The sequence below is a fragment of the Microtus ochrogaster genome, linkage group LG1 (assembly GCF_000317375.1).
Source record: "Microtus ochrogaster isolate Prairie Vole_2 linkage group LG1, MicOch1.0, whole genome shotgun sequence".
Classification (NCBI taxonomy): Eukaryota; Metazoa; Chordata; class Mammalia; order Rodentia; family Cricetidae; genus Microtus; species Microtus ochrogaster.
In genome coordinates, this window is record NC_022027.1 from 4,229,639 (window position 1) to 4,243,185 (window position 13,547).

At 54.2% G+C, this 13,547-nt stretch overlaps 1 protein-coding gene across 3 annotated transcripts in view; it reads left to right on the forward strand.

Moving 5' to 3' along the window:
- Nucleotides 1-2,869: 2,869 nt before the first annotated feature.
- Mier2 (MIER family member 2) overlaps nucleotides 2,870-13,547 on the forward strand; it is an 18,616-nt gene continuing 7,938 nt past the window's right edge. Inside the window, exons 1-10 of one of the 3 annotated variants that reach the window (XM_013350672.2) lie at nucleotides 2,870-2,888; nucleotides 7,336-7,426; nucleotides 8,017-8,159; nucleotides 8,393-8,518; nucleotides 8,908-9,025; nucleotides 9,226-9,311; nucleotides 9,591-9,660; nucleotides 11,287-11,438; nucleotides 11,677-11,758; nucleotides 11,830-11,924. In XM_013350672.2, the coding sequence (XP_013206126.1) occupies nucleotides 2,880-2,888; nucleotides 7,336-7,426; nucleotides 8,017-8,159; nucleotides 8,393-8,518; nucleotides 8,908-9,025; nucleotides 9,226-9,311; nucleotides 9,591-9,660; nucleotides 11,287-11,438; nucleotides 11,677-11,758; nucleotides 11,830-11,924 (972 nt within the window). In that variant the 5' untranslated portion in view covers nucleotides 2,870-2,879. Of the gene's footprint in view, nucleotides 2,889-3,148; nucleotides 3,283-7,335; nucleotides 7,427-7,916; nucleotides 8,160-8,392; nucleotides 8,519-8,907; nucleotides 9,026-9,225; nucleotides 9,312-9,590; nucleotides 9,661-11,286; nucleotides 11,439-11,676; nucleotides 11,759-11,829; nucleotides 11,925-13,547 lie in introns of those variants that run through there. The other 2 variants (XM_026785284.1, XM_026785283.1) reach the window with 2 other exon arrangements.

Here is a 13,547-nt window from a genome sequence, read left to right on the forward strand (position 1 = left end):
CATGTGTGTGCTGGGGACTGACCGTGTCCTCTGCATCTCTCCATGTGTGTGCTGGGAACCAATCTTGTGTCCTCTGCATCTCTCCAAACTGTTTTTTTTCCAGATTTTTTATTTTCTGTGTATGCATTTGAGTGCATGTAATATGTACCACATTCGTGCAGGTACCCTAGGAAGCCAGGTGACATTGGATTCCCTGGGTCTGGAGTTACAGGTAGTTCTGAGTTGCTATGTAGGTACTAAGGTGTGGGAGCCCATATGTGACTCAGTTTCCATCTGGAGCTCATTCTGACTTTTAAGTCATTTGAATTTAATCTTGTCTACTCTGCTTTTTAAAATAACCTTAAGGGACTTCTGATTTAGCCCACGAGAAAAGAGCACTGCTGGCGACAAACCTCAGGAACAAGATAGAAAGTAAGGCAGCTTCTGAGCAGCAAGCACGTGTTGGAGGAGGCTGCTCAGTCAAGGACAGGGACGGTCTTGTGGTTGGTAACTGACTGACTGTGCTATGCTTTGTTCTGCTTTTGTATATAAGCAAGTTCTGAAATAAACTCTGGGCTGTTTGGCTGTTTTGGCATGACCAAACAGATCGCCTGGTTCTATCCTGTCTCAGCTTCTTTCATCTGAAATTTCCTCAGCTTTGATGACCCCAATCCAGGAACCCTAGCTGACTTTGTAGGAGTGGGTTCCTATACTAGGGATGGAACTTGGGTGCTCTTTAAGAGTGGCAAGGGGCAACTGAGCTGGTCCCCGGCCCCTTTGGGCAATGTTTCAGCCTATATCCCATGGTGAAGTCACTCTGTCGCCCAGATTGGCCTTGATTTGACAGCAATCCTCCTGCCTCAGCCTTGTCAATGGCGAGATCACAGGTGTGAGTTACCATATCTGGCTTTACTGTGAATTTTCCTTTTTTTAAAAAAAAGATTTATTTTTTATGTATACAACATTCTGCCTCCATGTATGCCTGCACGCCAGATCTCATCACAGATGGTTGTGAGCCACCATGTGGTTGTTGGGAATTGAACTCAAAACCTCTGGAGGAGCAGAGGTGCTCTTAACCACTGAGCCATCTCTCCAGCCCGTGAATTTTCAAACAAGCATATTCTCTTATGATCCACAAGACAGTCATCAATTTTGGGAAACTCAACACTGATCCAATCCTTCACATCTAGACTTCAGTTCTATCCATGAAGTCTGAGAGTCCTGTGTGGCATTTCCCTTCCCTCCTGGGTCACTAAATGTCAAGTATTGCATGTTGTTGATGGAACCGGAAGACTTCTACAGCTCCCAGTCTTCCAGCATCAGCTACAGAATAATGTTCCTTTTCAGGCTTGGTCTGGAGCCCATGCCTCTGTCAAGTTTCGGCAGTCTGGATGAGAGGTGCGTCCCAGCACCACCTGGGAGGTGCAGTGGCCACCTGCTTTCAGTAGGGATACTCACGCTTGCCACTTGGCCAAAAGGTCACCTCAGTTCTCCATGGCAACCATTGAGTCCATGGGGAACAAAGACCCCCATCTTGAAGAGTTTTTCTCTTCATCCACTTGTCCAATTGCTTAACCTCCCGTGATAGATTAATTTGGTTTTTGTTGTTTCTGGTTTGTTTATTTTGATATAGGGTGTCTCTATGCAGCCCTGGCTGGTCTGGAACTCGCTGTGAAGACCAGGTTGGTCTTGAACTCACAGAGATCCACCTGCCTCTGACTCCTGAGTGCTGGGATTAAGGGTGTGCATCACCATACCCAGATTTAGTTTGGTTTCTTGAGGCAGGGTCTCGCGCCATAGCCTGTGCTGGCCTCAAACTGATAATGACGCTCATGTCTCAGTTCGCCAGGCATTGGAGTTACAAGTGTGAGCCACCATGCTTGGCTTTCTCTAGCGATCCTGTCACAGCTCTGTAGGCAGGCTCAGCCTTTCTCCTGAGCTCCCTCTTGTGCTTGTTGAAGTGTCTCAAACACTCACGGGACTTCTGGATTCAGAATCCAGGGGGCAGTTGTATAGTACATGCATTTAGTTCATGGAATGAATGAATCCACAAGTTTTTTTTTTCTCCCCTTTTCCTGAGGAATCCCAACCACAGGGCCCAGCAGATGTGATGGCTGTGAACAGGGGAGTGGAGGAGGGGGGCGCTGGCGCAGGGGCAGGAAGCAAACCTTCTGTCTTGGGTTGGCAAGTTCTCAGGGCCTGGGCAGAGCCTTTTTCTTCCAGCACCCAGTGGTGCCTTCAGTTCTCAGCTCAGTTGCTCCTGGCCCCAGTGGGAAGGCTCATCGGGTGACCTGTGTAGACCAGAGTACTTTACCTCCGCAAACCCAGGTTTGCCTACCCGAGGGTCTCCATGTATCTCCTGTTCTGTGTGCCTCCTCCTGACAAGGTCTGTGCACCTGTTCCTGAAGCCCCCCTGTGCGCCTGCCCTCTGCACCTCCTGGTACCGTCCCTCACCACAGGACCACCTCCTCATTCTCCGCCCCTGTGAACTGTATCCTTCATCTCCGGACTAGCCCTCTTCCCCATCACCTCTGGACCATCGCTCTGACCTCCAGGCCACCCATTTCACTTCGGGACCAACTCCCGACAGACTGGCCCCTCACCTGTGGGACATCTTCACTTGTAGACTGTTCCTCCTCACCTGTGAGCCACTTCCATTCCCCTACAGTTCTGTCTGCACCCCTCACCTGTGGCTGGGCATCCACACGAGAATCAGCAGGTAGGCTGATGCCGGAGTGGGGTACACGGGCTGAGCTACAGCCCTCCCCTCCGCCCCAGCACACCTACTACGTGCCTACTGCGGCCCGCCCCACCCCGCCTCCCAGCGCCTCCGCCAATAAGCGCGCTGCACCGCATCCGGGGACCCGCTTGGCCGCCGCCTCCCGCACGCACGCTCGGCCATGGCGGAGGTGAGTGCGCGGCTGGGCAGCGGCCCCTCCCACACGCTGCCCTCAGTAGCCCTGGTCTGGCTCGTGCTCTCCCAGCCCGAGCGCCCCGAGCCTCCCTTCCACCCCCGGGCCGGAGCGTGAGCCCCGTGGGCGCCCGCCGCGCCCCAGCTCGGCCACGGCGCGCATGCGCGGGCGGGCGAGGGGGAGGGGCGCGAGGCGCGGGCGACCGGGTGCCGGGCCGAGACCCGGGGCCGCGCGGTGGGAGGGCTCTGCGGACGGGGTGGGTGGGCGGCGCTGGCGTCTGGGACGGCGACGCGGGGCCCGCAGCCGAGCGCGCTGGGGTGAGCACGGAGCGGAGTCCGCGGCGCTTTGCGAGTGGAAAGTTTCGCGCGTGGAGTTCGTCTGGCTGTAGGAGGTAGGGCGCGGGCCTCCCCGCGAGCGCGGGGTTGCGGAGCTCTGCCCAGAGCCCACCTGCACCACTGGGTGCGGCCGCTGAACCCCGGAACCGGCCCCCATCGAGGCGCCGCGAACCCGCCACTCCAGGACTGCAACTCAGCACGGTGGGCGAGTGGGGCCGCTTGGGTAGCAACAGGCCCGCGCGTTCTGGAAGTCCACTTGGACCTCTCTGGCTGGTTGACCCGGAGGGCTCTTACGGGCGTAGTTCCTTCTTTAGGGGGCTTTTGGGGAAACTGAGGCAGATCATCAACCTTCGGGACATGGTGGCCAAGTGGGTGCTGTTGGGCCCCAGGCTACTCTGCCCTGGGTGACTTGGGTGGTGGAGACTTAGCAGACTGCCTACGTCCTGTTCTGGAGTCTAGGATTTAGAAGGGGTCGGCCTCAGTTTCCCCATCTCAAGTGGGACCTTGTTGGTATCTTCCCATAGCTGAGAGGTCCAGTGGAGTCCCGATGCGTCGTCCTCTCATGTGGTGGCGTCCGTATATCTTTAAGTCATAGAAGTGGACACGGTCATCTAGAAGTCCTCTTTGTTAGTGCTTGTTAGTGTGTGGCTCAGTGAAGGGTGGAACCGTCTTCGTCTTCACAGGGAGACGGCCACCAGTCTCAGCTGTGGGGGCCCTGGTGGCTTGTCCTGCTCTTAGTCTAAGCTTTATCTTTTCCCTGTGCCTACCTTTGCTGCCCTCCTGAGACCACCCACCCCATGGAGTCCTCCCTGGTACTCTGAATTCCCATGGAGCTATCCCCCAGTTGTCGCACTTCATCTGGCCCTGGGATGCTTTCTGTGACCCCCACTGCCCAGCCTCCACCTTGTTTTCTTCATGCCTGTGCCATCGTTTAGCCCCCGTGTATTTGTCGTCCTGTGTCCCAGCTCCACGTGGGTGGGGACAGGCTGACCCCGTCTCTGGGGATGTCCTAGGTACCACAGTGGAGGGGTGAGGCTGGGACACCAGGGGTACGGGGGCACTTGCCTGGGTGTGGACGAGTCTTTCTCTGTAACGCCTTGGCATTCATTTGACCTCATAATTCCTGGAGTTTGCTTGAGATCTTGTGAGTTGCCATTGTAGGTAACTGGACTTAGCTCTAATGCTGAGGCTCCTTCCCCATGGGGCTGTTGGCTGCCACACATGTATGAGGTCTCTGCACGGCTTGGGCTTCCTCACATCATGGCGTCCATGCTGTAAAAGATGCTCTGTGGAATGCTGGGGACAGCTTCCGGAGTTAGTACCTGTCCTAACAGTCTCAGTCTGGTGGGTCCTGGGTGGAGACCTGCCTGTGAGGCGCCCTCTGCACTGTGTCTGGGCTTCTGATGGTCAGGGTGATGGTGGTCATGCTAATCTACTTGCATGCTCATCCTCTGTTTTCAGGGACCTGGATGGGGGGCTCTGCTTGCCTCTGGCCTCTTCCTTGGGTTTCAGCCTCTAGTGTGCTTGTCACCTGTGTTATCCTAGCTCCGAGGGGCATTGCTGTCCTTTGTCTTTCCTGATGTGGGGAAATGGGGCCTTGGACCACCCTTTAAAGTGATGTACCTGGTTTTCCAGTGATCATGTCTATCTTGGGGATGTTGAACTTGGCCTGGTTGGCAAGTAAGAAACTGTGTGGCTCCCCAGTTGGCTGAGCCTCTCACTGTTCTTAGCTCCTCTCTGCTTGAGCCTGTTTAGATCTGACCCCACTGAGGAGCCCTGACCTCTGACCTGAAACAGGACATTTTTCTCATTTTGTCTAGATAATGAGACAGACTGTTGCTAAGCTGCTGTGCAACTGTGGAGCCCTTTGGGGTCTCCTGTCTTAGTTAGGGCTCCTGACTGTAGGGAGAGAGGCCAGGCCTTGGGCATAGTTCCAAGGACACTGGGACACCCTCCCCGTGCCTTCACATCTGCCTGTTGATCTGTTTGTAGCCTGTGTTCCTAGAAGGTTAGGACGCCTTGCTTCACCACACCAGGTACAGCCTGCCTGAACGCCTCGTTCTTTCCCTGCCTTCAGCCCCTGCGGCTGTCATAGGTGGGTCCCTTGCTGAGTGAGCAACTTGACCTCTCTGGGCTGTAGTTTACTTGTTTCTTTTCTGGGAGGGATGAATGCTTCACCTCTGAGGTTCTCTGAGGACCTAGTGCTACAGTGCTCTAAGCTTTAAACTTTCTTTAACATTCTAACTTTTTTTGGGGGAAAAAATGTATCTTTATTTCTTGTGTATTAGTGTTTTGCCAGAAGAGGGTGCAAGATCTCCTGGAATTGGAGTTACATGGCTGTGAGCTGCCATGAGTGCTGGGAATTGGACCCTAATGCTTTTAACCACTTAGCCACCTCTTCTGCCCAAATAATAATAATAACAACAATAATAATATAATTTTATTTATTATATTAATAATATTTATAATTATATTATTATTATTATTATTAGCAGCAGCAGCTTTGCTGCGGTACACCCTGAAGTTGTATAACTGCCAACACACAATCAGTTGAGAGTGTTCAGTCACCTCTAAAGGAAACCCTGGCCCCATGAGTAGTCACCCTGGCCCCTTTCCAGCACTCAGCCAGTACAAACCTACTTCCTGTCTCGTCTCAGGATTCACCCCTAGTGTGCATTTCCCATCATGGTGCCCCCACACTGTGTGACCTTGTCTTTGTAGTGCTCACAAGGTCCCCCTTGGTTCTAGTGGCATGTGTGAGAGAGCCTTGCTTGTTGATGACTGTGTGATACTCTGTGGAGTTTTGTTCATCTGTTCCTCCCACTTCTGATTGGAGTAGAGGTGCTGGTCACACGGTGGTGTGACTTTGGGGATACTGCCAAGCTGTTCCTGGTGCTACATTCTTGTCTCCAGGAATGCAGGCTCTGATGCGCCTTCCCTGTTCTGGGCTTACTCTTGGAGTGCGCTCTGTTCTCATAGGAGCAAGATATGTGCTCTGGGCCTGAGACATTGCAGGCAGGACCATTGTCTTTCTCTTCACTCAGTAAACGGTCTGTACATGCTTGTGCCTCTTTCCAGATATGTCTTTGCCAGTGTTTCCTCCCCATTCTGTGAGTCCTGTCACAAGCGTTGGTCTGCTTGTTTGGTTAGGTGTGCTGGACTCATGTGTCCAGGCCATTGGGGAGTTTGTCTCAGGTCCCAGTTGTGCCTCTGACCTGAGCCTGTCTGTGGACGCATACCGCCCTGCTGAGATGTCTCTGATAGTCATCTGTGAAATTGGGAGCACCCTGTTGCAGGATGGTTTTAGCTCTTCTGGGTCCCCTTCTGTGTGCTGTTTGGAATTGGCTTGTCGATTTCTACAATTTAGGTGGTGTTGGCTGTCTAGGTCACTTCCGAGGGTCTCCGTCTTCCAGTGTGGGGACCTTGGCCAGGAACATGGTTATCTTTTCTCTCATGCCAGTCATTTCTCTGTCAGCAGAACATGGCTGTGTTCTTAGGGAGCAGATGCTGTGTGCACCCCAGCTGTTGTGAGTGGAGTTGTTTCCTTAATTTACGGAATCTCCATAGCTGGAGTTTGGGACCAAGATGGCGTTTAGCCCTGCTGAACCATCTCTGTGTCACCACCTGGAAGAGCTGCCCGTCCTCTGTCCCTTCATTTCATTCTCTTGCAGTGACACTGGAGCCTTAGCTGGTGTTGATGGAATGGGGGATGTGTCCAGGCTCAGCCCTGAGGTCGCTTGGTCCTGGTTTCACAGACATGGCCTCAGTTTGCTGCCACTTGTCACCTCCTGTCAGTGCAGTGGGACCGGTGTAGCTGCTGCTTTCATTTCTAGAGCTGCTCTCCCCAGCCAGCAGAACCCTTGAGTCCAGTTCCACTCTGCTTGTCAGGAGTGCTACAAGTCTATCCTTCTGTGTCTTTATCTGTCGCCAAGCCCCCTGTTTTCAAGGTCCCTCCACACAGGAGCTGTGATTGGGCAGTCCCCAGACTGCTTTCCCTGCTGTCCTCAAAGTTACCCAGTGGCTGGGCTCTCACCAGGGCCTCAGTAGCTGCGTGAAGTCTGCTTGTGGGTTCTGGCTCCTGAACCAGCACCACCTTTCTTTCTTTGCAGGCCTCCTCGCTGGAGAGGCAGAGTCCTTGTGTGGCCCCCTGCCTCGCACACAGCCTGTGCCCTCGGGAGTGCAGCTTGCAGGCCACAGCAGGTAACCATCCTCACCCCTTGTGCCCTAGACCTCCAGAGACAGAGCCCGTGCTCAGCCTGACTGAGAACACTGGGCAGCTCAGTGTCCCCATGTCCCCATCAGGTGGCGTCGCGCTCAGGGGTCAGGACGCTCCCTCTCCTTGGAGCCATGTGACGGTGGCTAGCTAATTGAGAATGACAGGGGGCTACATGCCTGATGACTCTAAGGTCTCTGGCCGGTCCGCTGGTCGTCTGCTGTGGGCCCTTGTGGGTGAAGAGATGGAGGTTTCTGCCACCATAAATGTCACATGGATGGGCCCTGCAGATAGCAGAGCTTGGTGCAGCTACAGTGACTTGTGTGGTGTTGCCTATGTGGCCCCGCATGTGAATTGGGCACCGTGTCCATATTGTCCATAGCCCAGAACCAAGGCTATGGCTGTGGGGCCGGACCTGGGACACCTCCGTTGCCTTCCACGGTCACCTGACTGATGCCTCCCCTCTTCTAACCCCAGTACCCTTCTAGACCCATCTGCTTCTGCCCAGTCTCTGGGCCCTCCAGACCTACCCCTGTTCAGTCCCCACACTCTGCCTACCTGCTGAACTCTCCCACAGTGGTATCCATGGGCTCTGCAGACCACCGGTTTAACCTCGCTGAGCTCTTGTCACAGAACTACAGCCTCCGAGAGGGCTGTGCTGAGGCCCCGCAGTGCCCTGACAAGCCGGAGGACCAGCTGGACAAGGACTTCATCGCGCAGGTGTGGTCACTCACCAGTCTGATCCAGTTGCTCCCCTTGTTCTCCATGTGGTTTGCATGGTGCTGTGCTGGCCCTGCCTCAGCCTGCTTATCTCCTCTGTGGTCCTGATGCAGTTGTAGTGCCCCATGGGGACTTACTGAGGGGTGTCAAGGGGTCCCAACTGTGGAGGTCAGCGGGACTCAGGCACAATACTAGGCTTAACCTCCCACATGGGTCCGGTACTCCTTCCCCAGAGCAGTGACATGCCCCTGGATGAGCTGCTTGCACTTTATGGGTACGAGGCGTCAGACCCTATCTCTGAGCAGGAGAGCGAGGGCGGAGACGCAGCCCCAACCCTCCCGGACATGACCTTGGACAAGGTGAGTGGAAGTGCCCCTGAAAGGTCCCCAGGGAGCCACTGGTTGCCCTGACTTGGAGGTGAAAAGCAGGGATATCAGGCCCAGGATGGGGAGCTACTCAGTCAGCAAGTGCGACAGTTGCCCAGGGTTGCTCTGCTGCTCCGCCCTCTCTGGTACAACCACAGTGACCCTGCCCTGGGGTAGGGCTGATACCCATTCTGGTTCAGGTGATGGATGCCATCCAGGGGAACTGTGGCAGGGAAAAGAGCTGGAGCCCCAGAGGGCATGTGGAGTCTGCATCTTGGGCCAACACAGAAAGTGTCTTGAGTCCCCTCTGCCTGGCAGGCTTGGCGTTTTTTGTTGGTGTAGATAAAGTAATTACCACACTTGATTTGCTGTCCCGTTCAAAGGAGCAGATAGCCAAGGACTTGCTTTCTGGGGAAGAGGGGGAAGAGACACAGTCCTCCGCTGATGACCTCACCCCATCTGTCACCTCCCACGAGGCCTCGGACCTCTTCCGTAACCAGAGTGGGTATAGTGTCACTGTCACTAACATTGCTGCTGTGTGTCACCTAGCCCTGCACGCACAGCCTCGGCTGGGGGCTTTGCCAGGGAGATGCTATGGTGGCCCAGGGTGGGGCTGGGGACCGCTGTGCGGACTGCCATCGAAGCCCCTGGAAGGGCCGACCGTACTCTGGTGGGTCCCCTTACTGCCTCTCTCTCTTCAGCTCGGTTCTTGGCTGGTGATGATGGCCCAGGCTCTTCCGGCTCCTCCGACACTGAGGACACGCTTCCTGCCAACAAGTGCAAGAAGGTGTGGAGCTGTGTTGCTGCGCGCCTCCAGGGTGGGCGGGGCCCCGTGTGCCTGGACCTCGTTGTGTCTCTGCTGCTCTGGGGATGACTGACCCAGCATCCTTCAGGGCAGGGCAGCAGAGTGTTCTGTCTCACCCACCAGAGTACAGAAGGGGGCATTGTCTGGCAGACCCACAGCTCTGGGTGGCAGCCTCTGCTTGGAGTCCATGGTGCCTGTGGGGCCCCAGCTTCATGTCTGCCATTCTCTTCCTGACCCTCTCCCTGGTCCTTGCCTCTGCAGGAGATCATGGTGGGGCCTCAGTTCCAGGCTGACCTCAACATCCTGCACTTGAGCCGACACTGCGACAAGAGTAAGTGGTCCCGGAGGTTAGGCAGTACCTCAGCAAGTTTCTGTTTGCTGTCTGCAGGTGGAGTCCACCAGCCTTAGCAGTACCCTAGGGTAATGTCCCTTGCCCAGGCTGTGGGTTCCCACTGCTCCGTGTGTACTGGCACTACCAACAGCACCGTTCCCTGGATGGGTCTAGTGTCTCTTCTTCCAGGCCTACCCTGGATACGATATGCTTGCTGCTCCTGTGTCCCCTAATTGTTCCTTGATCTGGGAGGTCACTTCCTGTCTGGACTTCTTGCCTCCTGCCTGCAGGGCACTGCCAATTGAGCACTCTGCTCTGCCCGGCAGCAGGGGTCAGAGACCTTGCAGGGGATGACTGCTGGGTTGTGGACTGTGCAGGGTGTGCCCACTTAGGGTGCGGCACAGAGACACTTAGTCAACAGACACCTACACTTGCCCCGCTGTGTCCTTGAGCCCGGACTGGTGTGCACCCAGCTCTCAATGTCATTCAGGCGTCTTCCGTGGCCTCCAGTAGTTGTCCCTCTGTGGACTGTCTGCTGCTTGTGCAGTGGGTGTCAGCTATTCCTTAGTCTCACATTCATCTCTTGGCTTGTGTCACATTGTCCCCAGGTGGGTGGAGAGTTCCTGGACTGTGGGTCCAATGCTTTATCCAGTGCCCATATGGTTTGCAGGAGTTGTTATTTATTTGCATGTTTGGGACACAACACAGGTTGATTCTGTTCCTGTTAGTTGCCAGCTCGTGGCTTCCCTCCTGCTGTCAGGGTGGTGTCAATCTCTGTCCATTTGTTCAGTAGCTGGCCGATGCTTTGTGGGTCGTCGGTGTGTATATTTTGTGCAATTCACTGAGGACATAGTGGCCTCTTCCTTTGCATCTTTTCACGTTATGCCTACATTGTGTGTGTGTGTGTACACTAGGTTACACTGCCCTGTGGAAGTGTTGGTTGCCATTCTTCAGAGGCAGGAAGACTCTGCTGTCCCAGGAAGTGTGTGTGTGTTCTGCTGCGAAGCCATCTGGGTTATGCTTCACTTCTGGTTTTACTCATTTCAGTTTTTTAAAACAAAAAGTTTCTCTTTGTAATCCAGGCTGACCTGGAACTAGTTCTGTAGCCCAGGCTGACCTGGAACTAGTTCTGTAGCCCAGGCTGACCTGGAACTAGTTCTGTAGACTAGGCTGGCCTTGAACTCACAGAGAACTGTGAACTTTTAGCTGAGTTCATAGACTTCAGTGTGTGTGTGTTCTCTTGTTTATTTCCCTTTTTGAGACAGGCTGGCCTAGAACCTTCTGCTCTAGATGGGCTAACACTCTCAAGTGCTGGGCTCCTCGGTGAATGCCACCATTCTGGTCGAGCTCTGCTGCTGTCCCCTTTGTTTCCGCTGTGTTTACTGTGTACCAAAGCTCTGCCTGCAGCTGGGCATACTGAGTGGTGCTGCCTCTGGGGCCCTGTTCACTGACTTCACACCCCGCCTTTTTTGTTCCCTCAGTGCCCATAGCCCCCTTGGGTCCATTTGATGTTGAACTGCAAGTGCCAGGAGTTGGTTTCACCCATTGGGAGGTGCTGAAGCACCTGCCCTGGCTCCCCTGGTGTGGGTGGCCATTGTCACACCTGACTCCCAGCCTCTTCCACAGTCTATGAGAATGAAGACCAGCTGCTGTGGAGCCCCAGCGTGCTCCCGGAGCGGGAGGTGGAAGAGTTCCTGTACAGGGCAGTGAAGCGGAGGTGGCAGGAGACGGCTGGCCCCCAGATCCCAGAGGGCGAGGTGGTTAAGGACAGTGAACAGGTAGGGGTCACACACTGGGCACATCCTGGGAATGGTCAGGCAGTGTGCTCGTAGGGTGGACTTCACATTGAAACAGCTTGTGGGGGGGCAATGGTGTCAGTCTGATCACACCTGGGGGCCTTGGTGTGGGTGCTGTGGCCATGGCTCTGGGGCTGTGGTGTGGGTGCGGTGCGTGGTGTAGGTACCCTCCATGCTGGCTCTGGTAGGCTGGTGGAAAAGCTAAACCACTCTGCCCTAGGCGCTGTACGAGCTGGTGAAGTGTAATTTCAACGTGGAGGAGGCCCTGCGCAGACTGAGGTTCAATGTAAAAGTAATCAGAGGTGAGCTGCAGCCCTGGGCTCCCCTTTGTCCCTGCTGCCCCCAGCTGCCTGAGCGCCCCCTCTCTTTGCAGACGGGCTCTGTGCCTGGAGTGAGGAAGAGTGCAGGAACTTTGAACATGGCTTCCGTGTTCATGGGAAGAACTTTCACCTGATCCAGGCCAACAAGGTGGGTGAGGTTCACTGTCCTGGCAGACCTGCCCTTCCTGTTGATGGCTCCCCTGGGTCTTGGCCATGCTCACCAGGCCCCTTTCTCACCCCAGAGTTAGAGGCTCCTGTCCCGAGCTGGCTCCTTCTCACCCACACCCTGTCACCTTTTTGTCATCCAGTGCTGCACACTGGAATGGGACGCCTGGGTCTTTCTTCCTTCGCAGACCTGGATCCCCATGGGCACCTGCTCCGCTGCAGTGCCACTGGCCCTGCTCTGGACTGACGTGTGCACAGGCCTCCTCCTGGGTTGTTAGGTTTTGTGGCTGCTGGCAGCCTAGCCCTGTGCTAGCCTTGTTGCCTGGAGACCGGTTCACTTGAGGAGTGTTGTGTTATCTTTAGTGAGTGGTGGTGCAGGGGTGACTGTCACTGTGCTGGGTGCTGGCCAGAGTCAGTGCTCAGTCCTGAACTGTCCCACGAGGAGCGCACTGCAAGGTTGGGTTCCTCAGATGATGACCTGTGCCTGTGGAAACCGACCCTGCCTACGCGTGCGCAAGGCCTGCCCTCTGGGCAGGAAGTGTAGATTCCGGGCCTCTGTGAAGTGCTGTGTCCTGGACAGGGGTGGGGCCGTGAGTCAGAGGATATCAGGTGCGACACTACTGGGGACATTGGAGTAGCAGTGCCATAGGTCATAACTTGGCACAGCTCTGGGATTTGGGATGCATGGTGGCCATTGTATGATCTGCCACCTGTAGTCCAGTGTAGTAAGGGATCTGCGGGCTGTGCTCCTGCCACCTGGCTCCCGGCTGCCTGGCTAGCTTATGCCCCGAAATAATTACACAGAAACTGTATTCTTTTAAACACTGCTTGGCCTATTAGTTCTAGCCTCCTAATGGCTAACTCTTACATCTTGCCTGACCCATATTTAGTAATCTGTGTAGCACCAGTCTTATCGGGAAAGAGTCAGCATGTCTGACCTGGCACCTTGCTTCATCGCGGCTGCCCTGGAGAGAAGAGGCATGGCATCTGCTTAACTTCCTCTTCCTCCCAGCATTCTGTTCTGTTTACTCCACCCACCTATGTTCTAATCTATCAGGCCAAGCAGTTTCTGTATTGTTTAACCAATGAAATCAATAGATTGATATATGACACTCCCACATCACTTCCCCTTTTTCTGTTTAAACAAAAAAAAGGAGAAGGCTTTAACTTTTAACATAGCAAAATTACATATAACAAAACAGTTATCAAGTAAGAATTACAGTTACAATATTTATATCTATTTTATCTTTTACCATAACAAAGGAAAACTATAACTATAACTAACCATTCTTCAACTCCATCAAAGACTCCAGAAGGATATAATATTACCTAAGTAAACAAGAAATAAGCAAGTTCCAAACTCTAGAAATGACAGAGACATCTCATTGCCTGTACAGTCACCCAAAGTTTCTCTGTACTGTTGGGGCATCCATCTTCGGCCTACAGGCCCATAGTTTCCAGCAGACATTTCCATGAAACAGGAAATTTCAAAGGCAGTTCAGTCACTATCTGCTGTGTCCTGCAGAATGTCTCGCAGTCTCTTTCATAAATCAGGAACCCCGATAGATCATCTCACCTTTAGGCAAGTTCAGCAGTCCTCTCTCTG